This window comes from Sarcophilus harrisii, chromosome 6 (genome assembly GCF_902635505.1).
Source record: "Sarcophilus harrisii chromosome 6, mSarHar1.11, whole genome shotgun sequence".
Classification (NCBI taxonomy): domain Eukaryota; kingdom Metazoa; phylum Chordata; class Mammalia; order Dasyuromorphia; family Dasyuridae; genus Sarcophilus; species Sarcophilus harrisii.
The window spans coordinates 125,175,070-125,200,842 of record NC_045431.1 but is presented as its reverse complement, the minus strand read 5'-3'; the positions used below and the strand labels follow the sequence as shown (position 1 = coordinate 125,200,842).

General features: G+C 36.3%; 1 protein-coding gene across 1 annotated transcript in view; it reads left to right on the top strand.

Moving 5' to 3' along the window:
• The first annotated feature begins 9,255 nt into the window (after positions 1-9,255).
• Positions 9,256-25,773, top strand: part of ANK2 (ankyrin 2) — an 819,525-nt gene continuing 803,007 nt past the window's right edge. The window contains exon 1 of the mRNA XM_031944040.1: positions 9,256-9,847. Coding sequence (XP_031799900.1) covers positions 9,776-9,847 — 72 coding nt within the window. The 5' untranslated portion in view covers positions 9,256-9,775. The remainder of the gene's footprint in view (positions 9,848-25,773) is intronic.

The window sequence follows — 25,773 nt, the reverse complement described above, 5'->3', positions numbered from 1 at the left end:
GAGATTTTTTTTTTTACCTGAAGATATTGAAGAAGATAGTTAAACAAAGGGGGTTACTACTAACTACAGAGCAATTAAAGGAGTTTATGTTCTATGCAGAGAATGCTGCCTCTTGTTTCTGCCCCAGGGAATTGTTGACTTAGAAAAATAGGAGACAATAGGAAAACAAATGAGTGAAAGAGTTTTCTTTATCTGGAATGTGCTTAAAATTTGATTACAGTTCCCTGAAAATATCCCTTTAGCTACTAAAAGAATATAGGTGGATGCAGCAACGGCTATGCAAGACAGTGAGAGTGAAAGTGAGGAAAAAGAAACAAGTTCAGGGAAAGAAGAGACTGAAGGTTTATGAGACATGGAGCTTGAATAAAGTCTTACTGAAGAAGGCACCTTCTCCTCCTTCTTATTACACTTATGATAATCTAGAAAAGATGGGGAGAGGCATTATGATATTCTAAAACATAAGATCTTTCATCCTTATCAAATATTCTGATTAAGAGGGAGAGGTGGTTTCACAGGATTGAACAGACAATTATAAGAGGAACAATTAGGGAAACTGAGTCAGAACTGGCTCAGGATAATTAGGGAAACTGAGTAAGGACAATAAAAGAGAACTGTGGTATAACATTCTACACACTCTCTCTTCTGAATATTCAAATCATTGAATTACCTTCCTCTAGAAGGTCTTAGCACCATAATTTTGACCAACCCTATGAAAAAGGAAACCAAACTAAAACTAGAAAAATGCAAGGACCAGTCTCTCTCTGATAACCCCAGAGTTATTAGCAAAAAAACAGCATTCCTCATTTAGGGAGATAGGCCTTCCTTTTGCAGAAATAGCAGGTCCTCTGCATTTGGGGAGCATTTCAGCCAAATAATCCAGTTTGAGATGGACAGTTCATTGTGAGTTAGGTCTGTGATCATTTGTGCATTTAACTTAGTCTTTGTTGGGTAGCAGTGCTTAAGACAGTCCTGCTGACTATCCTAAGAGAAGCATCCCAAGTCTGTCAGGGACTCCAAAGGGGGAAAATGTGGGGCCTGGAGTAGCTTTACCTGTCCCCTCTGATAGAACAGGAACTGCTACTAGGAAACAGATTTCTGAGCAGATTATGCAGTTAGACCAAGGCAGGCAACTCTGACCTATAAGAGGCCTGATTTCAAAATGCTGAAATACTAAAGGAACTGGGGTAACAGGAGTGGAGAAACATATCAGAGAGACTTTCATTTCCAGGATAGGTGTCTGATTTCTAGTTGTTTCTAAAAAATAATCCCCAAAACTGAGTCTGCTAGGGTAATTCCAGCAGAATAAGGGATTTCAAAGTTAAAACATAAGTTCCAACTCAATCTGAACTAATGAGATAGGGGCAGAACAGAAGTGCTAAGAAAAATACATCAGTTTTCCCAATTTCCTAAGCAATTTTTTCCTTCCTTTTTTTTTTTTCATGGAAAGGAATTATCAAATAACCATTCCACATATAAATCCCGAGTGAATAAAAATTCCTATATATAACAGACTAGTACAGTAAATATCCTAAAAATCCCTCAAACATACAGCAATAGTTAAACAGTTTTAACAAATCTTAAACACAGTAATACAGTTAAAATTTTAACAATAATTCAACCATTTTTCCACTCCCCAGTATCAATCCAACTGATCACCAGGAGCAATGGTCTCTCAAAAACTGCTTCATGCTGAGGATGGTCCAAAATGCTCAATCCAGGAACGGATGGGCGTGGCCGTGCTGCCTGCTACCAAAACTTCAGATGAGCAGATACATCTCAGAAGCAAGTCAATACCTGTAAGTTGACCAAAATCTAGAACAAAAAACACAAATCTAACAAGCAAAGATTAGAACAGACTGATAGAAAATGTGCAGAGGCCAGTATGAATTGGCCAGCAGCTTCCCAATAAATAAAATGGCAGTTAGGCTTTTGTCCTTTCCTTAGTTAGAAACCTTAAAAAAAAACCCCAACAAACTTGAATTTCCAGTAACAAATAGATGATCAGACTGAATACTTATTTGCCCAAGTATTTAAGATATAATGATTACATATAACCAGGTTGGAAACATCAAGGTATGGCATAATTGAATTGCATTAACAGTTTCTTATTGACATTCCTCTGATCATAGAAATTAGTTACAAGAGGAAAAAATGTAGGGCTACAACCACAACATAAGCAGTTAAAACTTAACTTTCAGCAAAACAGGATAAAATAGCTTTAATTCATTTTTACTTCAGTTAATTAATCCCACTAACTGTGGAGCTTTAAAACTCCCAAATAGCATTAACTATAAGTTCAAGAAATTTTACTTCCAATAACAAATTTCATTAGCTGAAGTTTCAGATAAATCCTAAACAGATATTTACCATAACCTTATATTTATAACAGTAAGAATTTTTCTCAGTAAGTTCACTTCTTTCATATCTAAGTAGGCCAGTTTCACAAGTGAACATTATACATACAAATCATTTTGCTTTTAAAATACCCAATACATAGACAAATATTCCAAATTGCATATTGTCCATAACAGAACCATTTTCAAAAGGACAAAAAATATATTATTTTCAGAGGCTCTTTAAATGACCTCAGAATGATCCAATACAATCAATTAAAACTTAGAATATCCTATACAGAATATCGTAATACCATATAAAAGAATCCAAGAAGTTCTTAAAACTGCTAAACTTTTAGAAGTACCATAACCTCATATTGATAACAGTAATAAATTTGTTTCAGTAAGTTCACAAGTTATCTTTCATATTTAACAGAAACATTTTCAAAAGGACAAGGAAAAACTATTATTTTCAGAAGCCCTTTAAATGATGGGCATAACCTCAGGATACAATCAATTAAACTCATACAGAATACCCAATTCTACAGAAAAGAATCTGAAAGATTCTTTAAAATATCCTATAAACTTTTAGAAATAGCCTTTCTAAATTATAGATCAATTAACTTAAAAGCGGGCCTATCTCTTGAAATCTTTTGCCAAAGTGAAGCCTCTGAATAAAGAGGCTAGAATATATTTAGTGGAAGGGTTTCTACATGGCCACCCTTCCCCTCACTCCACCTCCAAAGAGTCAGAGGGCAGTGAAGGTGAGCTAAACTTCAACCCAGGCTAACTAGGCGCTCTGTAGCTAGAGTAGCAGAGAGCAGTGGGGCTGAGTTTAATCTTCACTTTTAAAGACAAAAGATCCCTACCCCATCCAACCTTTAAAGTAGCAGAAAATACTGGGGTAGGGGTGGGGGTAATGATGCCATGTGGCCATCTTTCCCAATGGACTTTTCCTAAGCCCCAACTTTGGCCAGAATTAAGAAAAGTCAGACCTTTCTTTACCTAATTAGAGGCACGTGATCCTTTTCAGGTAAGTTAACAGAACAGTAAAATTATTTCCCACAATTTAAAAACCATCCTAAAATCCGTAATCAGATGTTTCTCCAGCCAGAGTTCAAAACAATTAGCATAAACTACTTTTGTTCTCCAGAGGCCTTATCTAGGCTAGCTCCATCCAAGCCATGCCTGAATTTAAACTATCTGAGTGCCAATTTTTGAATGTTTAAAATCACAAACAAATTTTATACTAAGTACAGTTGCAACATTGAAATAGCCAATTCCCAAATTTCTTAATTTAGCAGAGCTCTGAACCAAACAAATCACAAATAAGTAACACAGATAAACAAGTCACACAGAACACACAGACATTGACTGGCAGTCAAAAACATTTAACACACAGACCAGGGGCTATCTAGAAAGAATAGCCCTGAGAGAAATTGTCATCTTGAGAGTCTTCCCTCCCAGTTTGGTGCATTTGTCCACAGAAAATGCCCAGAGTAAAACCAGGTAGTAGCAAAAGGTACTCAGATACCAAAAGGGTACTTCAGAACCAGATAGTACCAAAAAAGTACTCAGATACTCAAAGGATATTTTAGATTCAGAACCAGATAATGCCATGTAGCGTCCTACTGGCTTTTCCCAGAGTTGTATGGCTCATCAGGCCAACTTTTTCTGGGGACCAGACTTGCTAGCAATCAGACCAGATAGAAAATTTACACTGCAGAGGTTTCAGACCAGATTCTCCCATGATCAAATGGAGGTGTCCACCACCAGGCACAGTTGTGGCTGGAAACTGCTCTCTTTCTTGGAGGCTCTGAGAAAAATATCCAGAGGGCTGGCTTTCCAAGCAAAGAACCCAGATCCCCACCTCCCTGAGACCCAAGGCGGAGACCCAAAGGTCTTCTAATTTCTAATCCTGCTCTCACTTCCTAACATCTAAGTAGGAAGCCTCCAAAATGTATTGCTGGAGAAACTGAGTCAAGATAGAGATTAGAGAATATTTAATAATTTATTCAAAAGGGAGAGATTTACTGGGACCAAATGGATCCATGGTTTGGTCCCAGGGCTGAATGAGACTATTGTTTCCAAGAATCCAGCAAACAATGTGAGTTCTCAATGACATATATACACGTGGTTCAGCTCAGGAGGTAGACAGAGGCAGGGGTGGAGTCAGGGTTCTGACAGGGTAGGGTGAGCCTCGGGAGAGGGGGATGACATAATAAGGGGAGGCACCCCAGACATAGGGAAGGGCATCTTGATAAGATGGTATCTGATATTCTCTTAGTTTGGGATGGGGAGAGGCATGCTGGTATTAAAATTTTTTATCCTTATCAAATATTTTGATCAAGAGAGAGGGGTGGATCAAACTGTGCATACCTTTTGATCCAGCAGTGTTACTACTGGGCTTATATCCCAAAGAGATCATAAAGAAGGGAAAGGGATCTGTATGTGAACGAATGTTTGTGGCAGTTCTTTTTGTAGTGGCCAGAAACTGGAAACTGAGTAGATGCCCATCAATTGGAGAATGGCTAAATAAATTGTGTTATATGAATAATATGGAATATTAATGTTCGGTAAGAAATGACCAACAGGATGATTTCAGAAAGGCCTGGAGAGACTTACATGAACTGATGCTGAGTGAAATGAGCAGGACCAGGAGATCATTTTATACTTCAACAACAATACTATATGATGATCAATTATGATGGACCTGGCCATCTGGGAGTTTTCATGAGGAGAAGGAAAGTTTTAGATTTTGTTCAAGTAGCAGTTTGATGGCTGCCATGTATCAGGTGGAACACAATGGGTTAGCTAGATGAATTAGAGCTTGAGCTGACTCTTCTGCTTTGTGCTTTTTCCCTTGAATGTAGGTGACTAAACATTGATGCTGATATGGATATGTTTAGAGTTGGAGTCAATCTTGTGCATTTGAGAGGTCCAAAGGTTCTAGTTCCCTTTGTCAGAGTGAGATAAACTGTGTCCCCTTTAATCTTTGTGTGGGGGGGGAAGGGTTGGAAAGGCCCTGGTGTAAATTGTGTCCCTTTTAATCTTTGGGGAAAGTATGGTCCTGAGTCTCAAACACTCCAGGTCTCTTTGAGGGACCCCACCCTCCTATAGGGGAAACTCCCAGATAAATAATCTCATTCAATTGGAAATCTTGGCCTGGGGCATGGTCAACTCTTCTATTGAGTTGAAGATTAGTCCCTTGAACTGCTCTCCAACTTGGGGTCAGGGCAAACCTGATAAAACCCTAGGCCTGTCAATCCATCTCTACTAATTTCTAATCAGGAATGCCCACTGAGTTGCTTTTCAGTGTAAACCCATCTTAGCAAAAGTCCTAACAGCAATCTGCCCACTGATGAAGATATTTCTCTTCTCAGCATAATAAACCCATTCTTGCCACAAATCTTGAGACTATATTCATTTGAGTTTGTGGTATGCCACTGGTCAAAGTGGATCCCATTGCTGTCAGGGGATCTCTCAACTCTCATTTCTCACACCTCAACAAGAGCTAACTGGCAATAAAAAGGAGTTACTGCATCACAGACTATGACAACCAACAAAAAGAGATATCAAACCCAAGTAGGGTTGACCAAAGACATGGATTTTGAGGAGATAGCCAAAATAAAATGTAACAATGCCTACTTAATAGTCCTACTATGTACTAATTCAGCAAGCTTCTGTAAGTTCTGATGAGGGTTGTCTGAAACTTCTAGAAGTATAAACAGTAGTTAAAAATTCATTACTTCATTCTTTTTAAGTCTTCCTTTCAGTGATTTCTTATATTTTACATTTGCCATTTCTTTTCTTGGCAGGAACTAAACCTGTCTCATTCCTGATTCGTATTGTACTTTTCTTTTCTCCTTGAAGAGAGCCTAGACAGGAGCTTTAATAAATTTTTCCCTGGAATGATAGCATGAGAGCGTGTAAAGAGTGAGGAGATATAAGAAAAGCAATTTAATCCCTATCTGTAGAGATCAGGTACCCCCAGAACAGGATCCACTGTGGACTGAGTACCTCATTCTAAAGCCAATAGAGATATTACAGTGGCTCAGCCCCACTGGGCTAAACAGAAGTTATGGTGTTAGAATATGGAACTTGAAGGGACCTGAGGCCATCTAGGTGAGGAAATTGAAGCCTAGGGAGATTATAAATGGATTGCCCAAGGTTACATAGGCAGTAATTGTTTCAGATGTAGGATTTGATGGAGACCTTCACCCTCCCTTCTTTACCTCACTCAGTCTCAAAGCTAGTGCTCTTTCCTCTTTGCTTCAGGATATCTTACAGTATTTTCATTTTTGTTCGGTGTTGTAGTATACATGAGTAATGTTTCTCCTGATATTTTACATGACTGACTTTTTTTCCTATGGAAACAAAGGAGAGCCCTTCTCTCCTTTCATCATATGAATGCTTTATAAACAGTAGATGACATAATTTATCGATAGGCCTTTTTCCATTGTTCTGGTAAAGTACTCCCTTGTCCTTGTGGAAACCTAGGAATTATAAAGAATTGTGCTCTGGTAGAAAGTGTATAATGGGGATGTGGTAAAATGAAACTAGGCTCAAGCTTTGAAATGTGCCATTCTATTCTAACTGTAATGGGCTGAGGTTTGAGCTGATGCACTGAGGTCCCAAGTACATGAGGCTAGATAGTAATTGGGCTATACTCTATTAATATACATGATTGGATAAAGAATGGTCCCTGCCCACTCTCTGCGCAAGTCCTGATGTGTATAGGAAATGAAGATTTTGGTGGGTCGAGGCAGAGAGAGAGAGAGGAAGAGAAGCTGGGGGAGATTGGGGCGGGGTTCGAGACTCTGAGCTGCTGGTTGTGTGGCTGCTGGTCGAGCTAGCTTCTTGACTCAGCTGCACATATTGCTATCGCCAATTCTCTTCCACCTCCGATCCTTCTTCACTAAGAATAAAGACTGACGATTTTCCCCTAACCTGAATTCCTGACTCGTGCTGATTTTAAAATACGCGATCTTCACATTTAACACCATAACTTATTAGCTTTATGTTTCCTCCTCTGCAAAATGACAACAATCTTTTCATTGCAACTTTGCAAGACTGTTGTTGTAATGTCTGAGTTAGCTCTCTAGAGGATCTTGGGACCAGCCTTGGTCTTAGTACAGGAGTGAAGTAGGCAGGAGAGTCACCAGGAGGGATGGTCAAAGATGGAATGTCTCTATATTTCCAGTCCTCTCAGCCCTTAAATACCTCAGTATGATTACATCATTATAGCACATTAAGTATGTATGAACTAGATAATCATCATCTCATTAACCACACTGAGTTATCACCTTGCTGTAAGTATCTTTGCTTTAAGTATACTTTTCTCAGTCCTTTTCTCAGACTTTTCTGCAGTCTTCTAGAGTTGTGAAAATCAAACAAGATAATACATGTAAAGTGCTAGTGTGATAAGGTCAGAGATGCCAGGTTCAAATCCTACCTTTGATTCTAGTGATATTGGACAAGTCATATTTTCCGTGGGGCCTTACTTTCCTCATGTGTAAAATGAAGGGATTGATTAAAGCTTTTTATTTTTATTTTGCTGAGGCAGTTGGGGTTAAGTGACTTGCCCAGGATCAAACAGATAGGAAGTGTTAAGTGTCTGAGGCTAGATTTGAACTCGGGTCTTCCTAACTTCAGGGCTGGTGCTCTATCCACTGTGCCACCTAGCTGTCTCAAGACAATTAATTTTCAACAAATTGAAACATGTTTAATAATCTATAGATACATGCTTATATGTGGACACATTCATTATATACACACACACATATGTATGAATATGATATTGGTAAGATACAGAACTGTTTGAGCTTTGTCTAAAGTCATGAAAACTTGATAGAAGAACAAATAATGAGTTAATGACTATAGAGGGTCACAGGCAGTGGGGGAACTCTGGGTAAGGTATAAGACCTTTCAGCCAATGGGCAATCTGCTAACAATGTCTGGTTTGGCTACCCATCTCCCCTAAGGGCTCTTGGTCTTCTTGAGAAGTTAGGGGGTGGTGACAACCTGTGCTATAATTGAAGCAGAGTGATACCAGGTGGCAAAGAGTGATACCAGGTGACAATCTACATACAATAGCAAGTTGAAATCAAGAGCAATGTTGCTTTAGTTATGTAAGAGAATGAGGGTATATAAAAGGGAAAGAACTTGGAATAAAATGACACAATATTTTAATCACCCTGGCATGGGGGCTCTAAAAAAGCACAGTACGTTTTATCACCCCAACGTGGGGGCTCTAGAAAATAAGACACAACAAATAACAGCATCAGTTCCTTACTCTTTTAGTGAAGAGCCTCCTCCCCAGCTTGCCCTTGCATTCACCTTGAGATGGGACCATGGCAACTCCATTTATTCAGGATTAGGGAACGATGTCTCACAATGCAAAAAAAAAAAAAAATCTCAGAAGGAGTAAGATGGAAGACCTGAGTATTAAGGGGATCAACTGAACACTAAAAAAATAAAGAGAATCACATGTTTAAAAGCATCTACATAAAAGCGCATAGATATTTGTACACACACATAAAAGAAAAAGGCAGAACAGATTTTGTTAAGTGTGTATGTGGAGGGGAGGGTGATGACGAGACTATGAATAAAAAAAGTTGAAAATGAGTATGAAGGTGGCTATGTGATGCAAGGGTAATCCTGTGTATAAATGATTGCATGTTTGTGCTTCTGATTGTAAGTAACCCCCCAAACCTTTTTTTCCCCAGCTTTCTTTCCCCTCACACGCATATTTTTGAGAGCTGTCCATGATCTCTTCCTCCTCCTCTTCAGCCTAGGGTAGCAGTAGCAGGTGCAGGCTCCCTTTCTTTGCTGCTATAATCGTTTCTGTGCTCTCTCATATTCTCTCTCATTCTTACACACACGTACACATCCACACCCATACCCAGAAGGTGGGGGCTGAAGGGAGAGCCGGGTTACCCACTGTTTCTGCTGTTACTGCAGCTGCCGCAAACTCAAGGAAACCCCTTCTACCCCCCATCATCCCGGGAGAACTGCACCCAGTGGTCACTTTTCCTGGACGGATCTTTTCCCTCCCTCCCTCCCCGCCCCCCAGAGCCTACGCCCCAAGGGCACCATGGCACTGGTCCCCGCGCCTGGGAGGTAGGTGGGGTGGGAGGAGAAGGACTCCTAGCAGGAGTCTGGGAGAACAGGGGGCCAGAAAAGGAAGGGGGCTGTAGTAGTAGCCGGAGCTGCAGCTAGGGTAGAGCCCTGAGGGGGAACAGGTAGACGAGATCAGTCAGTCAGATCAGGGCTAGCTGCTGGAGACAGCCATCGTATGCAGTCAAGGACACTAGCCCTGTGCGCCAGGCTTCTGCTGGGAAAAGAGCTCGGGCCTGGGAAGTGCGGGCCAGATCCTGCAGGAGACTGAGGGTGCGAGCGAGAGGGACAGGAGCTGGAGAGACCGCTCCAAGTGCGCAAGAATGGCTTCGCCCACCTCTTCGGCCCCTGGAGGCGGGGCTTCTCCCCCGCCGAACCCGACACGGATTCGTCAGGTGGGTGCCAGCCTGCAGCCCCCTAGGCGCGTCCTATTCCGCCCAGCCCACCTGCAGAGTCCTCACCCTTAGGGGCTGAACTGCGGGAGCGCACCGATGGGGGAATCCAACTTGCTTACACTGCATCTCTGGAGAGGAGGGACCAGAGGTGGGGGTGGGGGTGGGGCGGAAAGCACACTGCTTGCAGGTATAAGCTTTAGTACCTAAACGTACAAAATGCTCTTTAAGATTCCCCTCCCCCCAACACTCATTCAGAGATGCTTCCATACCTGCCCATCACATGCCTCATATAAGCACATCTGTGCCAAGAGAAGAGAAACGCATAAGAGACAAGATCACCTGAGACTGACGCTCACGTGTTTCCTATCACCCTTCATACTTACCTACAACTGAGGTGCCCCGGTATTTTGAAGGGTGATCTTTGTTATACTGCAGTTCTTTCTTTTCAATGCAAAGATAATTTATATCCTGAGGTTTTAATATTTGTACATAATTTCGAAATGACCTATTTCCTAAAGAAGTTGTCATTGATGGGGCCAGCATGTAAGCTCCTGGAGGACAGGAACTATATCCGGTTTGCCTTTGGCTCCCCAGTGCCCAATACAGTTGCCTAATCCCTTTATATTTTTAATGTTTAATACACTACACTCTTAATGGATTGATTGGTTACTAGAAGGAACCCCTCAAATGTGTTTTAGCAGTCCTAAGCTTCTAGCCAGGAATTACTATCACAGCTCTTCACCAGACACATCATTCCCTATAAAACCTCAAGGGTTTCCCTAGGACAAAGAAACCTAATATGACCTAATATGTGTCAGGTAAGGTTATGAAACATAAATAATGCTATGAGACTCAGGGAAAGAAGTACAGATTCTCAGCTTTTTGCAGAAAACAAAACAAATTAACAACGAAAAAGCATCTCTTTGTGTCTCTTTTGTAGAAGATGGAGGTTAGTTTGTCAAAAAAGAAATATCAAAAGGAAGAGAATCTGCTGGAATTTGGTGGCTGGGATCTTGCTTCTGACTGTTGGATTCACAGGGGCTACTGCAGCATGATATTCATGATAGATATTAAGGCAGCTGAGACAGCTACAGCAGAGGAAGCAAGATCCTTAGCTGAGTATTTCTCAGTGTGAGGGAATATGATATTTGTTTAAAAATGGGTGAAAGATAAAGTTCAATAGTGTTTGGGATTTGAGATGAGACTGGCTAAAGAAAGAGAGGCTTCAGGACTGAGTAGAGAAATTATAATGATATTCCCATATGTTCAGAGATGCATTTTTGATTTTGGACAATGTGGAAACTGTTAGAACTATTGCAGGATTTTACAATATCTTACCACTAAAAATAATTATCTGTTTCACCCTTTTACAAAGTTTCTGAATTAATCTTGCCTTGAATAAGTGGTAATGGTATAATGTCAAAGGTGACCTTAGTTATCCTGCAGTTTCTTTTTTTTTTTAATGCAGAGAATAGAACTTATGTCCTTGGGTTTTAATATTTGTACATAATTTTGAAGTGACTTCTTTCCTTAAGGAGTTTCTGATTAATATTCTGATTAATGAAATTTATCTGTGAAAAATGCAGGACACTGGTTTATATATTTTTGCTAGTTGCATCTTTCATGATTCACTTTGGCCTATAGAAAAAATCTATCACTATATCTATGGTGTATATTGGACATTGTTGTAGGGGAGGATGTGGGAGAAGGGGAGGGGGAAATTGGAACACAGGGTTTTGCAAGGGCTAATGCTGAAGAATTGTCCATTTTTTTTGAAAGATAAAAAGCTTTAATTAAAAAAAGGAAATTAAAAAAACTATGTTGATATCATTAATGTACAAATATGAATGAAAGTAAAATGACTGTGAGAAATATATATATATATGTATATATATAAACCCAAATTTGTCATATTAGCATTTCTATGTGTATTTTGCCATATATTCATATATGTAGACAATAAGTTTATAGCTTTCATATTAATGTAACTGAGAATTCAAACACCTATAAAATCACTGAATCCAATTTAGAGCATATCTCTTTAGTATTTTTATGTGTATTCAGTTACATAGTTATATGTATGCTATATAAAGGCAATGAAGACTATTATAATATAATATAATAAACTAATATAAATGAGAATGCATATATCAAAAATTACTGAGTTTTCAAATTACATTCAGACTAGGTAGCATTAGTATTTCTAAATGTATTTAATTAAGTAGCTATATGTGTATGTTATGTAAGGCATTAAGAAAACTAATGAATAATAAAAATAAAAATATGTATTTTTATAAAAATCACTATATTAAACTTATATTTAGAATATAACTATTAATTTGGGGAATAATAATGCCTACTAAAACAACACTAAAAAAAATTATTATTTGCAGAATTAGAACCACACTAAAGGCTCTCTCAAATAAAACCTTTATAAATCCCATAATGCTACATTGTTCTAATAGTTCCTCAATAGCAGCTTAGCCTTAGTCTCTTGTAGTTCATTTGTCCTTCTGAAAGTGCTGTTTCAATGATTGGTGCATTAATTTGTATAGGTTTTTGGAACTGGTTCCTGTAATAATTTGTCATTCTAGTTTCCCTCATTCACCTGCCCAAGTAAGAAAGAAGTAAAGATGATTTCCAACTTCTGATTACAAAATCAATATTATTTTTCTATTAAGTGATATTGAGCAAAATAGAAAGAAAAATATTAAGAGTTTGCAGCAATGTTCATCCAAATGCTACAATTTAGGCCATTTTAACCAAATTACCCACTATTTTCTGAATATAGCCCTTGTTTTGCTATAGCACTATTATTTTAAGACAGTTCTGGTTTGTATCAAAATAATTTAAAATTTAAAGTTTAAATGAAGTTAAGATAAAAATTCTGAATGGTTTTTCCACCAGCTTTTAGGAATCACATTTTAGTGTAAAAAGAACCATCATAAATGGAAAAACACAATAGCACAGTTTAATGTATATTGAGCTAGTCCTGGCAGATTAATTTTTAGGATTCTAAATTTATAACAACAATGTAGAAAGGTACATCCATTAGAAGGGAACTTTGGTAGGAAGTCAAGTAACAGGTTTAAATATTAATTTTGTTGAAAGTCTGCCCCCTCCTTTTTTAAAGCTTTTTATTTTCAAAACATATGCATAGATAATTTGATCCTTGCATAGCTTTGTGTTTCAGATTTTCCCCTTCTTCCTCCACCTCTTCCCCTAGACGACAAGCAATCCAATATATATTATACGTGCTAAAATATATGTTAAATCCAATATATGTAAACATATTTATTCAGTTCTCTTGCTGCACAAGAAAAATCAGATGAAAAAGGAAAATAAATGAATAAGAAAACAAAATGCAAATGAACAACAACAAATAGAGTGAGAATGTTATGTTGTGATCCATATTCCGTTCCCATAGTCCTTTCTCTAGGTGTAGATGGTTCTCTTAATCACAAGATCATTGGAACTAGCATCAATCATTTCATTGTTGGAAAGAGTCACGTTCATCAGAATTGATCATTGTATAATATTGATGTTGTCATGTGCAATGATCTCCTGATTCTGCTCATTTCACTTAGCATCAGTTCATGTAAGTCTCTCCAGACCTCTCTAAAATCATCCTCCTGATTGTTTCTTATAGAACAATAATATTCCATAGCATTCATATAACATAACTTATTTGGACATTCTCTATCTGATGGATATCCACTCAGTTTCCAATTTCTTGCCATTACAAAAAGGGCTGCCACAAACATTTTTGCATATATGGGGGTCCCTTTCCTTCCTTTAAGATCTCTTTGGGAGATAGAAATACTGTTGGATCAAATACAATAGAAATACTGTCGGATCAAAAGGTGTGCACAGTTTGATAACTTTTTGAGCATAGTTCCAAATTGCTCTCCAGAATGCCTAGATCTGTTCACAGTTCTACCAACAATGTATTAGTGAACCAGTTTTCTCATATGTCCTCCAACATTCATCATTATCTTTTCCTGTCATCTTATCCAATCTGAGAGATATGTAGTGGTATCTCAGAGTTGTCTTAATTTGTATTTCTCTGATCAATAGTGATTTGGAGAATGTTTTCATATGACTAGAAATAGTTTCTATTTCTTCATCTGAAAATTGTCTGTTCATATCTTTGGACCATTTATTGATTGGAGAATGGCTTGAATTTTTATAAATTTGAGTCGATTCTCTATATATTTTAGAAATGAGGCCTTTATCAGAACCCTTAAATGTGAAAATGTTTTCCCAATAAATTGCTTCCCTTCTGATCTTGTCTGCATTAGTTTTGTTTGTACAAAACCTTTTTAACTTAATATAATCAAAATTATCTATTTGGTATTCTATTATGAGTTCCAGTTCTTCTTTGGACACAAATTTGTTCCTTCTCCACAGATATGAGAGGTAAACTATCCTATGTTCTTCTAATTTGCTTATAATATCACTCTTTATGACTAAATCATTAACCCATTTTGATCTTATCTTGGTATGTGGTGCTAGGTGTGGTCAATGCCTAGTTTCTTCTTTTCCCAGCAGTTTTTGTCAAAGAGTGGGTCTTTGGGTTGTCAAACACTAGATTGCCATAGTTATTGACTATTTTGTCCTGTGATTCTAACCTGTTCCACTGATGGACTACTCTTATTTCTTAGCCACTACCAAATGATTTTGATGGCTACTGCTTTATAATATAGTTTTAGGTCTAGCACAGATAAGCTACCTTCACTGGCAATTTTTTTCTATTAATTCCCTTGAAATTCTTGATCTTTTGTTCTTCCAAATGAACTTTGTTTTAATTTTTTCTAAGTCTATAAAATAATTTCTTGGCAGTTTGGTATAGCACTAAGTAGATTAATTTAGGTAGTATTGTCATTTTTATTATATTCTCTTGGCCTACCCATGGGCACTTAATATTTTTCCAACTGATTACATCTGACTTTATTTGTGTGGAAAGTGTTTTGTAGTTATGTTCATATAGTTCCTGACTTTCCCTTAGCAGATAGATTCCCAAATATTTTATACTATAGGCAGTTATTTTGAATGGAATTTCTTTTTGTATTTCTTGCTGCTGGACTTTGTTGATAATATATGAAAATGTTGATGATTTATGTATATTTATTTTTTATCCTGAAACTTTTCTAAAGTTGTGAATTATTGCAGAATGTTGGAAGGGATGTGGGAAAACAGGGACACTAATACATTGTTGGTGGAATTGTGAATATATCCAGCCATTCTAGAGAGCAATTTGAAACTATGCTCAAAAAGTTATCAAACTGTGCATCAAAGGATCCAGCAGTGTTACTACTGGGCTTATATCCCAAAGAGATTTTTAAAAAGAGTAAGAGACCTGTGTGTGCAAGAATGTTTGTGGCAGCTCTCTTTGTAGTAGCCAGAAACTGGAAACTGAGTGGATGTCCATCAATTAGAGAATGGCTAAATAAATTGTGGCATATGAATATTATGGAATATTATTGTTTAGTAAGAAATGGCCAACAGGATGATTTCAGAAGGGCCTGGAGAGACTTACATGAACTGATGATGAGTGAAATGAGCAGGACAAGGAGATCATTCTATACTTCAACAGTAATACTATATGATGACCAATTCTGATGGACATGGTCATCTCCAACAATGAGATGAACCAAATCAATTCCAATAGAGCAGTAATAAATTGAACCAGCTATACCCAGCGAAAGAACTCTGGGAGATGACTATGAACCATTATATAGAATTCTCAATCCCCATATTTTTGTCTGCCTGCATTTTTGATTTCCTTCACAGGCTAATAGTACACTATTTCAAAGTCTGATTCTTTTTGTACAGCAAAATAACTGTTTGGACATGTATACTTATATTGTATTTAATTTATACTCTAACATATTTAACATGTATTGATCAACCTGCCATTTGGGGGAGGGAATAGGGGGAAGGAGGGGAAAAATTGGAACAAAAGGTTTGACAATTGTCAATGCTGTAAAATTACCCATGCATATAACTTGTAAATAAAAAGCTATAATTAAAAAAAAAATAAAGTTGTGAATTATTTCTAATAGCTTTTTAGCAGAATCTCTGGGGTTCTCTAATTATACCATTATATCATGTACAAAGAGTGATAATTTGGTTTCCTCATTGCCTACTCCAATTCCTTTAATCTCTTTTTCTTCTCTTATTGCTAAAGCTAACACTTCTAATATAAGATTGAATAGTGATGGTGATAGTGGGCAGCCTCGTTTCACTCCTCATCTTATTGGGAATGGTTCCATTTTGTCCCCATTACATATAGTGCTTGCTGATGGTTTTAAACAGATGCTACTGATCATTTTAAGGAAAAGTCCATTTATTCCTATACTCTCTAGTGTGTTTAATAGGAATGAGTGTTGGATTTTATCAAATGCTTTTTCTGTTTCTATTGAGATAATCATATGGTATTTGTTAGTTGGGTGATTGATATAGTCAATTATGCTAATGGTTTTCTGAATATTGAACAACTCCTACAATCCTGGTATGAATCCTGCTTGATCATGTTGTATTATCCTGGGAATGACTTTCTGTAATCTCATTGCTAATATTTTATTTAAGATTTTTGCATCAATATCCATTAGGGAAATTGGTCAATAATTTTCTTTCTCTGTTTTAACCCTATCTGGTTTAGCTATTAGCACCATATCTATGTCATAAAAGGAATTTGGTAGGACTCTTTCTTTCCTTATTTTTTCAAATGGTTTATATAGTATTGGAATTAATTGTTCTTTAAATATTTGATAGAATTCACATGTAAATCCATCCGGCCCTAGAAATTTTTTCTTAGGAAGTTGATTAGTAGCTTATTCTATTTTTTTTCTAAAATGAGATTATTTAAATAATTTATTTTCTCTTCTGTTAAGCTGAGCAATTCATATTTTTGTAGATATTCCTCCATTTCATTTAGATTATCAAATTTATTGGTATATAGTGGTACAAATATAACTCCTCTAATTATTGCTCTAATTTCCTCTTCATTGGTGGGAAGTTCTCCCTTTTCATTTTTGATTCTAATAATTTGATTTTCTTCTTTCCTTTTTCTAACCAAATTAAACTAAAGGTTTATCTATTTTGTTGGTTTTTTCATAAAACCAATTCTTAGTTTTATTTATTAATTCAATAGTTTTTATATTTTCAGTTTTATCAATCTCCCCTTTTATTTTCAGAATTTCTAATTTGGTTTTTAATTAGTTCTATGTCTACATTTTTTAAAATTGTAAGCCCAATTCATTGATCTTCTCTTTCTTTATTTTATTCAAGTAAGCATCTAGAGATATAAAATTTCCCCTTATAATCTCTTTGGCTGCATCCCACAAATTTTGGTATGTTGTCTCATTATTGTGATTCTCTTAGATGAAGTTGTTGATTGTGTCTATGATTTGTTGTTTCATCCATTCATACTTTAGGATTAGATTATTTAATTTCCAATTAATTTTTGGTCTATTTTCTCCTAGCCTTATATTGTATGTGATTTTTATTGCATCATGATCTGAAAAAAATGCATTAACTATTTCTGGCTTTTTTTTACATTTGAATTTGAGTTTTTTATGCCCTAATTCATGGTCAATTTTTGTATTGACCGAGAAAAAAGTAAACCCCTTTCTGTCTCCATTCAATTTTCTCCAAAGATCTATTATATACCTAACCTTTCTAATATTCTGTTTATCTTCTTTCTTATTTATTTTGTGGTTCAATTTACCTAGTTCTGAGAGAGCCAATTTGAGATCCCCCACTAGTGTAATTTTGCTATCTAATTCTTCTTGTATCTCTCTCAACTTCTCCTCTAGGAATTTGGATGCTTTACCACTTGGTGCATATATGTTTACAATTAATATTGTTTCATTATCTATGGTACTCTTTTGTAAAATATAGTTTCCTTCCTTATCTCTTTTAATTAGATCTATCTTTGCTTTTACTTGATCTGAGATCAGGATGGCTACCCCTGCTTTTTTTTACTTCACCTGAAACATAATAGATTCTGTTCCAGCCCTTTATCTTCACTCTCTATGTATCACTCTGCTTTAAATGTGTTTCTTGTAAACAACATATTGTAGGATTCTGGATTTTAATCCAGTCTGTTATCTGCTTCTGTTTTATGAGAGAATTCATCTCATTCATATTCACAGTTAAAATAACTAATTCTGTATTTCTTGCCATCTTATTTATCCTAAGTTATCCTTTTCTCGTTCCTTTCCCTCTTCCCTCCCCTCCAATATTGTGCTTCTGATGACTACCTCCTCAAACAACCCTCCCCCTCAAGAGTCCCTCCCTCTTTTTTACACCTTTCCCCTAATACTTCTGTTTTCCCTTCCATTAGTCTTACTTTTTCTCTTTCTTTTCCTTTTTCCCCTCCCACCTCCCTATAAGATGAGACAAGTTTCTCTGTGAAACCAAATATGTCTGATATTCTCTCTTTGGAGCCAAATTTGATGAGAGTAAGATTCACACAATACTCATCCCCCTCTCTTCTTTCCTTCAATTATAATAGGTCTTCTTTGCCTCTTTGGGAAATGTAATTTCCCTTATTTTACCTCCTTTTCCCTCTTTTTCCAATATGATCCCCTTTCCACTTCTACTTTCTTTTTCATATTATCATAATAAGATCAAATTATACCCATACTCTCTAAGTGTATCCATAACAGAAATATAGTTCTCAAGAGTTTTTTCCTTTTCACCTTTTTATGCTTTTCTTGAGTTCTATGTTTGGAGATCAAATTTTTTGTTCAGTTTTGGTCTTTTCAATTAGAAATAGGTGAAATTCACCTATATCATTGAATCTCCATTTTCTTCCCTGAAAGATAATGCTCATTTTAGCTGGATAGCTTATTCTTAGTTGTAATTAAAGTTCCTTTGCCTTTTGGGATATCAGATTTCAGACCCTTGATCCTTTAAGGTGGAAGCTCCTAGCTCCTGGGTAATCCATATTGTGGCTCCTTGATATTTGAATTGTTCCTTTCTGGATGCCTGCAATATCTTTTCCGTGGTGCAATAGTTTTGAAATTTAGTGACATTATTCCTTGGCGTTTTAATTTTGGAGTCTCTTTCAGTAGGTGATTGGTGAATTATTTAAATGGCTATTTTACATTCTGATTCTAAGACATCAGGTCAGTTTTCCTCTATGATTTCCTGTAAGATAATATCTAGATTCTTTTTTTTCATCATGGCTTTCAGGAAGTGCAATAATCCTTAGATTGTCTCTCCTCAATCTATCTTCCAGGTCAGTTGTTTTTCCTACGAGGTATTTCATATTTTCTTCCATTTTTCATTTTTTTGTTTTTGTTTGACTGATTCTTGAAGTATTATTGAGTCATTCACTTTCATTTGTTTCATTCTAATTTTTAATGTATTATTTTCTTCATTACCTTTTTTTAGCTCCTTTTGTATTTGGCCAATTGAATTGTTTTGTTTATTGCATTTTTTTCCATTTCACAAATTTTGTTTTTTAACAAATTGGTATCTTTTCAATATCTATTTTGTAAGGCATTATATGTTTTTTTCCATTTCATCAAATCTATTTTCTCGGGAGTTATATGCTTTTCCCATCCCTTCTTGCAATGATCTCATTTTGTTTTACCATTTTTCTTTGAACTCTGTTTTATGCAATCTTCCAAGAAAGCCTTGTGAAATGGGGACCAGCTCACATTTCCCTTTGGGATTTCATCTGGAGTTGATTTGTCTTTAGGAATTTCAGGATTTAAGGTCTATTTTCGCCATAAAAATTGTCAGTGGTGAGAGTTCTTTTTGTTTTTTTGCTGAGTTTTTAAAGGATTTTGGTCTGCTCTTTTTTTCCTTTCTTTTTTTTTTTTAAATTAACCTTTTTATTTTCAAAACATATGCATAGATAATTTGACATTGACCCTTGCACAACCTTGTGTTTCAGATTTTCTCCTCCTTCCCTTCCCCCTTTCCCCTAGATGACAAGCAATTCAGTATATGTTAAATATGTTAAAATACATGTTAAATCAAATATATATAACATATTTATACAATTCTCTTGCTGCACAAGTGAAATCAGATCAAAAAAAGAAAGTAGATAAGTAAGAAAAAAAATGCAAGCAAACAATAACAAAAAGTGTGAATGTTATGTTGTGATCCACATTCAATTCCCACAGTCTTCTCTCTGGGTGTAGATGGCTCCCTTCATCACAAGATCATTGGAACTGGCATCAATCATCTCATTTGTTGGAAAAAGTCACATTCATTAGAATTGATCATCATATAATATTGATGTTGCTGTATACAATAATCTCCTGGTTCTACTAATTTCACTTAGCATCAGTTCATGTAAGTCTCTCCAGGCCTTTCTAAAATCATCCTACTGATTATTACATAGAGAACAATAATATTCCATAACATTCATATATCATAACTTATTAAGCTATTCTCCATCTGATGGGCATCCAGTTTTCTGGCACTATAAAAAGGGCTACCACAAACATTTTTGCACATGTGAGTTCCTTTCCTTCCTTTAAGATCTCTTTGGGATATAGGCTCAATAGAAATACTGCCGGGTCAAAGTATATTCACAGTTTGATAACTTTTTGAACATAGTTCCAGAGTTGCTCTTCAGAATAGCTGGATCCATTTACAACTCCACTAACAATGTATTAGTGTCCCAATTTTCCCACATCCCTTTCAACATTCATCCTTGTCTTTTCCTGTCATCTTAGCCAATTTGAGAGGTATGCAGTGGTATCTCAGAGTTGTCTTAATTTGCATTTCTCTGATCAACAGTGATTTAGAGTACCTTTTCATATGATTAGAAATAGCTTTAGTTTCTTCATTTGAAAATCATCTGTTCATATCCTTTGACTATTTATCAATTGGAGAATGGCTTGGATTCTTATAAATTTGAGTCAATTCTCTATATATTTTAGAAATGAATCCTTTATCAGAACCATTAAATGTAAAAATATTTTCCCAATTTATTGCCTCCCTTCTGATTGTCTCTATATTAGTTTTGTTTGTACAAAACCTTTTAAGATTAATATAATCAAAACTATCTATCTGGTGTATAATTATCAGTTTTAGTTCTTCTTTGGACAAATTCCTTCCTTCTCCACAGATCTGAGAGATAAACTATCCTGTGTTCCTCTAATTTGGCTGTAATTGGTCTGCTCTTAAGGGAAAGGAGGGACAGTTGCTTTAGTTTGCCCTGGAGCAGTTGTGTTGATTAACTTCCTGAACTGGGTAATAGTGGATAGGTCCAGCATTCTTCTGGGGCTCAGTGGTTTATAATTTGCCTTTTGTAGCAAATCTGCTAAACCACCTGCTTGCAACCAGGACAGAATAGCCTAAGAGGCTCATAGAAGATTCACAGGTATGTGAAAGCTGCAATGCTCTGGCTCCCTGCCCCAGCTTCTTGTTCCAGGCTATCTATGCTGCAGTCTAGACTTGGCAGACTGTCCCCTGCCCATTTTAAACAGACCTGTTCTTAAGTTCTTACAAGGTATCTTCTTCTGGAAATGTGATGTACTCCAAATATTTGTGGGTTCTTTGCCTCCAAAACCAGTTTAGAGGCTTAAAATTCTATTGGTTTGAGAGGTCAGAGGAGGTCACAGAAAGTCATGTCTGCTCTTGCCATATTTGCTCTGCCCTTTCAAACCCAAATCTGCCCTTGTTAGGTGTCATTAATGATGGCAAATTTTAAAATGTCTGGAATTTGGTTTAATCTCCTCATTTATATAATTGACTCCTTTTGCTCAGAAGTTAGAGTAGCACAGTTACCAATTTTTAGAGCTTACTGGGCTTGACAATCTTTATTGGGCTCTCACTGGAAACTTCTAAGTTTTTTTTGTTTTTTTTGTTTTTTTTTAGTTCTAAATCATATTATTCTATTAAGTTTTAAATGAAGACACCTTTCAATGACAACTGCTGCCATATTTTTGTGTGTGTGGTTAAAAGTATTTAATTCCTTCCTTCTTTTTTAATACTTTTTCCTCTTTCAAATTCCCTGACACTACTCTTTTTTTAGTTTTCTGATTGTTTAAATGAAAGACCACATAGCTAGAGTGACAAATTTAGTACTGCAATCCTAATATCTTGCCTCAAAGATGGAATAGAACTCCTTCTCTATAGTGCCATTTCCTTAATTTTTTTTTATAATAGCATTCTATTTTCAAAATACATGCAAAGATAATTTTCAACATTTACCTTTGTAAAACCTTATGTTGCAGATATTTCTCCCTCCTTTCTCCGCATGCCCTCCCCTAAACAGCAAGTTAACTAATATATGTTAAACATATGCAATTTTTTGATGCATATTTCCACACTTCTCATGCTACATAAGAAAAAGCAGGTCAAAAAGGGAAAAAATGGTAAGAGGGGGGAAAAAAGCAAGCAAACAACAACAAAAATGGTGAAAATACAATATTGTGCACAGTTAAAGGTTCTGATAAAGGCCTCATTTCCAAAATATATAGAGAATTGACTCCACTTTATAAGAAATCAAGCCATTCTCCAATTGATAAATGGTCAAAGGATATGAACAAACAATTTTCAGATGATGAAATTGAAACTATTTCCACTCATATAAGTGTTCCAAATCACTATTGATCAGAGAAATGCAAATTAAGATAACTCTGAGATACCACTACATACCTGCCAGATTGGCTAAGATGACAGGAAAAAATAATAATGAATGTTGGAGGGGATGCAGGAAAACTGGGACACTGATGCATTGTTGGTGGAGTTGTGAATAAATCCTGGAGAGCATTTTTCTGGAGAGCAATCTGGAATTATGCCCCAAAACTTATCAAACTGTGCATACCCTTTGATCCAGCAGTGCTACTACTGGGCTTATTACCCAAAGAGATACTAAAGAAGGGAAAGGGACCTGCATGTGCCAAAATGTTTGTGGCATCCCTGTCTGTAGTGGCTAGAAATTGGAAAATGAATGGATGCCCATCAATTGGAGAATGGTTGGGTAAATTGTGGTATATGAATGTTATGGAATATTATTGTTCTGTAAGAAATGACCAGGAGAATGAATATAGAGAGGCTTGGAGAGACTTACATGAACTGATGCTAAGTGAAATGAGCAGAACCAGGAGATCATTATATACTTCAATAATGATAGTGTATGAGGATGTATTCTGATGGAAGTAGATTTCTTTGACAAAGAGAAGATCTAACTAGTTTCAATTGATCAATGATGGACAGAAGCAGTTACACCCAAAGAATTTTTGTTTTTCTTCCTGGGTTATTTTTACCTTCTGAATCCAATTCTTCCTGTGCAACAAGAGAACTGTTTGGTTCTGTGACATATTTAACATGTATAGGACTGCTTGCCATCTGGGGGAGGGGGTGAAGGGAGAGAGGGGAAAAGTCGGAACAGAAGTAAGTACAAGAGATAATGTTGTAAAAAAATCACCCTGGCATGGGTTCTGTCAATAAAAAGTTATTAAAAAAAAAAAAAGAAAGAAAATACAATATTGTGATCCACATTCTGTTAAGGACTTTCCTTCTGAGAATTGCCATATATGTCATGTCAACTGGTAGGGTGGACCCAAGAAGTAAAAAGGGGCTTGGCCTCTGGGGCAGGTAGTTGTGTCTTACAGATGTTAAAGGTTCCTTGAGATGGTGAGGGGTGTGTCTTCTTGCTAGATCTTTTCTTAGGATGCAGCACTAACTCCAGGTGTCTCCCTTCTGGGCATCCAACTATGCAGTGCTGAGTGGGCTAGGTATAGTGTAATCCCAGAGGAGATTACCAGCTCTAACTCCATAGGCAAGGATGGGGAGAGAAGTAGAGAGAGGCAGACATGTAGAGAGATTCAGAGATGCAGAAGGAGAGAGAGAGAGATCTATACTTGCTCTTACTTCCTGCTAACCCCTGCTGAGATTACCAATAAAGAAAAGCTGTTTGGCACCTTAACATCAGCTCATCTTCATAGTGTATCCAGGGAAGATTCTTTTTTTTTTTTTTTTTCCCACATTACTTTTTTTTTTTTTTTAATAACTTTTTGTTGACAGAACCCATGCTAGGGTAATTTTTTACAACATTATCCCTTGCACTCACTTCTGTTCCGATTTTCCTCCTCCCTCCCCCAAATGGCAAGCAGTCCTATACATGTTGAATAGGTTACAGTATATCCTAGATACAATATATGTGTGCAGAACCGAATAGTTCTCTTGTTGCACAGGAAGAACTGGATTCAGAAGGTAACTTGGGAAGAAAAACAAAAATGCAGGCAGTTTACATTCATTTCCCAGTGCTCTTTCTTTGGGTGTAGCTGCTTCTGTCCATCCTTGATCAATTGAAACTGAGTTAGATCTCTTTGTCGAAGAAATCCACTTGGGGAAGATTCTTAAGTATGACCCTGGCAATCAGTATCCTTGGTGGGAAGTTACAACATTCACTACCCATAATACTCTTTTTGGATGCAGATGACTCTCTCCATCACAAATCTATTGGAATTGGACTGAATCACCTCATTGCTGAAAAGAGGCATTTCCATCAGAGTTGATTATTACATAATCGTGTTGTTGCTGTGTACAATGTTTTCTTGGTTCTACTCACCTCACTCAGCATCAGTTTATGTAGATCACTTTTGGCCTTTCTGAAATCATCTTGATGATCATTTCTTATGGAACAGCAATATTCTATAACATTCAGCCATTCTCCAACTGATGTGTATCCACTTAGTTTTCAGTTCCTTGCCACTACAACTAGGGCTGCTACAAACATTTTTATACATATGGGTTCTTTTCCCTTTTTTATGATCTTTTTGGGATACAGACCCCAAAAAGATACTGCTGAATCAAAGGGTATGCACAGTTTGATAGCTCTTTGGGCACAGTTCCAAATTGTTCTCCTGAATGATTGGATCATTTCATAACTCCACCAACAATATATTAGTGTCCCAGTTTTCCCATATTTTCCAACATTCATCATTATCTTTTCCTGTCATCTTAGCCAATCTGAGAGGTGTGTAGTGGTACCTCAGAGTTGTCTTAATTTGCATTTCTCTGATCAATAGTGATTTAGAACATTTTTTCATATGACTAGAAAGGGTTTTACTTTCTTCTTTTGAAAATTGTCTGTTCAGATTCAAATCAGTTCCAATTGATCTGTAATTAAAAGAACCAGCTACACCCAGAGAAAGAGCACTGGGAAATGAATATGGACCACAACATAACATTTCCAGTCTTTCTGTTACTGTTTACTTGCATTTTTGTTTTTTTTCTTCTCAGGTTATTTTTACCTTCTTTCTAAATCCGATATTTCTTTGCAAGAAGATAATTGTATAAATATGTAAACATATACTGTATTTAATATATACTTTAATATATTTAACATGTATGGGACTACCTGCCATCTAGGGGAGGGCATGGGGGGAAGGAGGGGAAAAGTTGGAACAGAAAGTTTTGCAAGGGTCAATGTTAAAAAATTACCCATGCATGTATTTTGTATATAAAAAGCTATAATAAAAAATAAAATTAAAAAAAAAAAAAGAAAATTGTTCATATCCTTTGATCACTTATCAATTAGAGCAGGGCTTATATTCTTATAAATTTGAGTCAGTTCTCTATATATTTTAGAAATGAAGCTTTTATCAGCCCCTTGGATGTAAAATTTTCTCCAAGTTTTCGCTTTCTGAATCTTGTCTGCATTGGTTTTGTTTGTGCAAAACCTATTTAATTTTTATATCCATTTTGCATTTCATAATGTTCTCTAATTCTTCTTTGGTCATTATTTTTCTCTAGTAGAATTTTCCCCACAATCATGGTATCTAGAGCAAAAGGTTCAATTATAATTGAATATACCAATTGAATAACCAATAATAATCAATATATAATTTCTCTAGGAGGTTCCTTAATTATACATATTTCCATGGAGAAGTAACTGAGCATAAGATAAACTAGTAGGAACGTCTGATCCTGTGAAAAGAAAT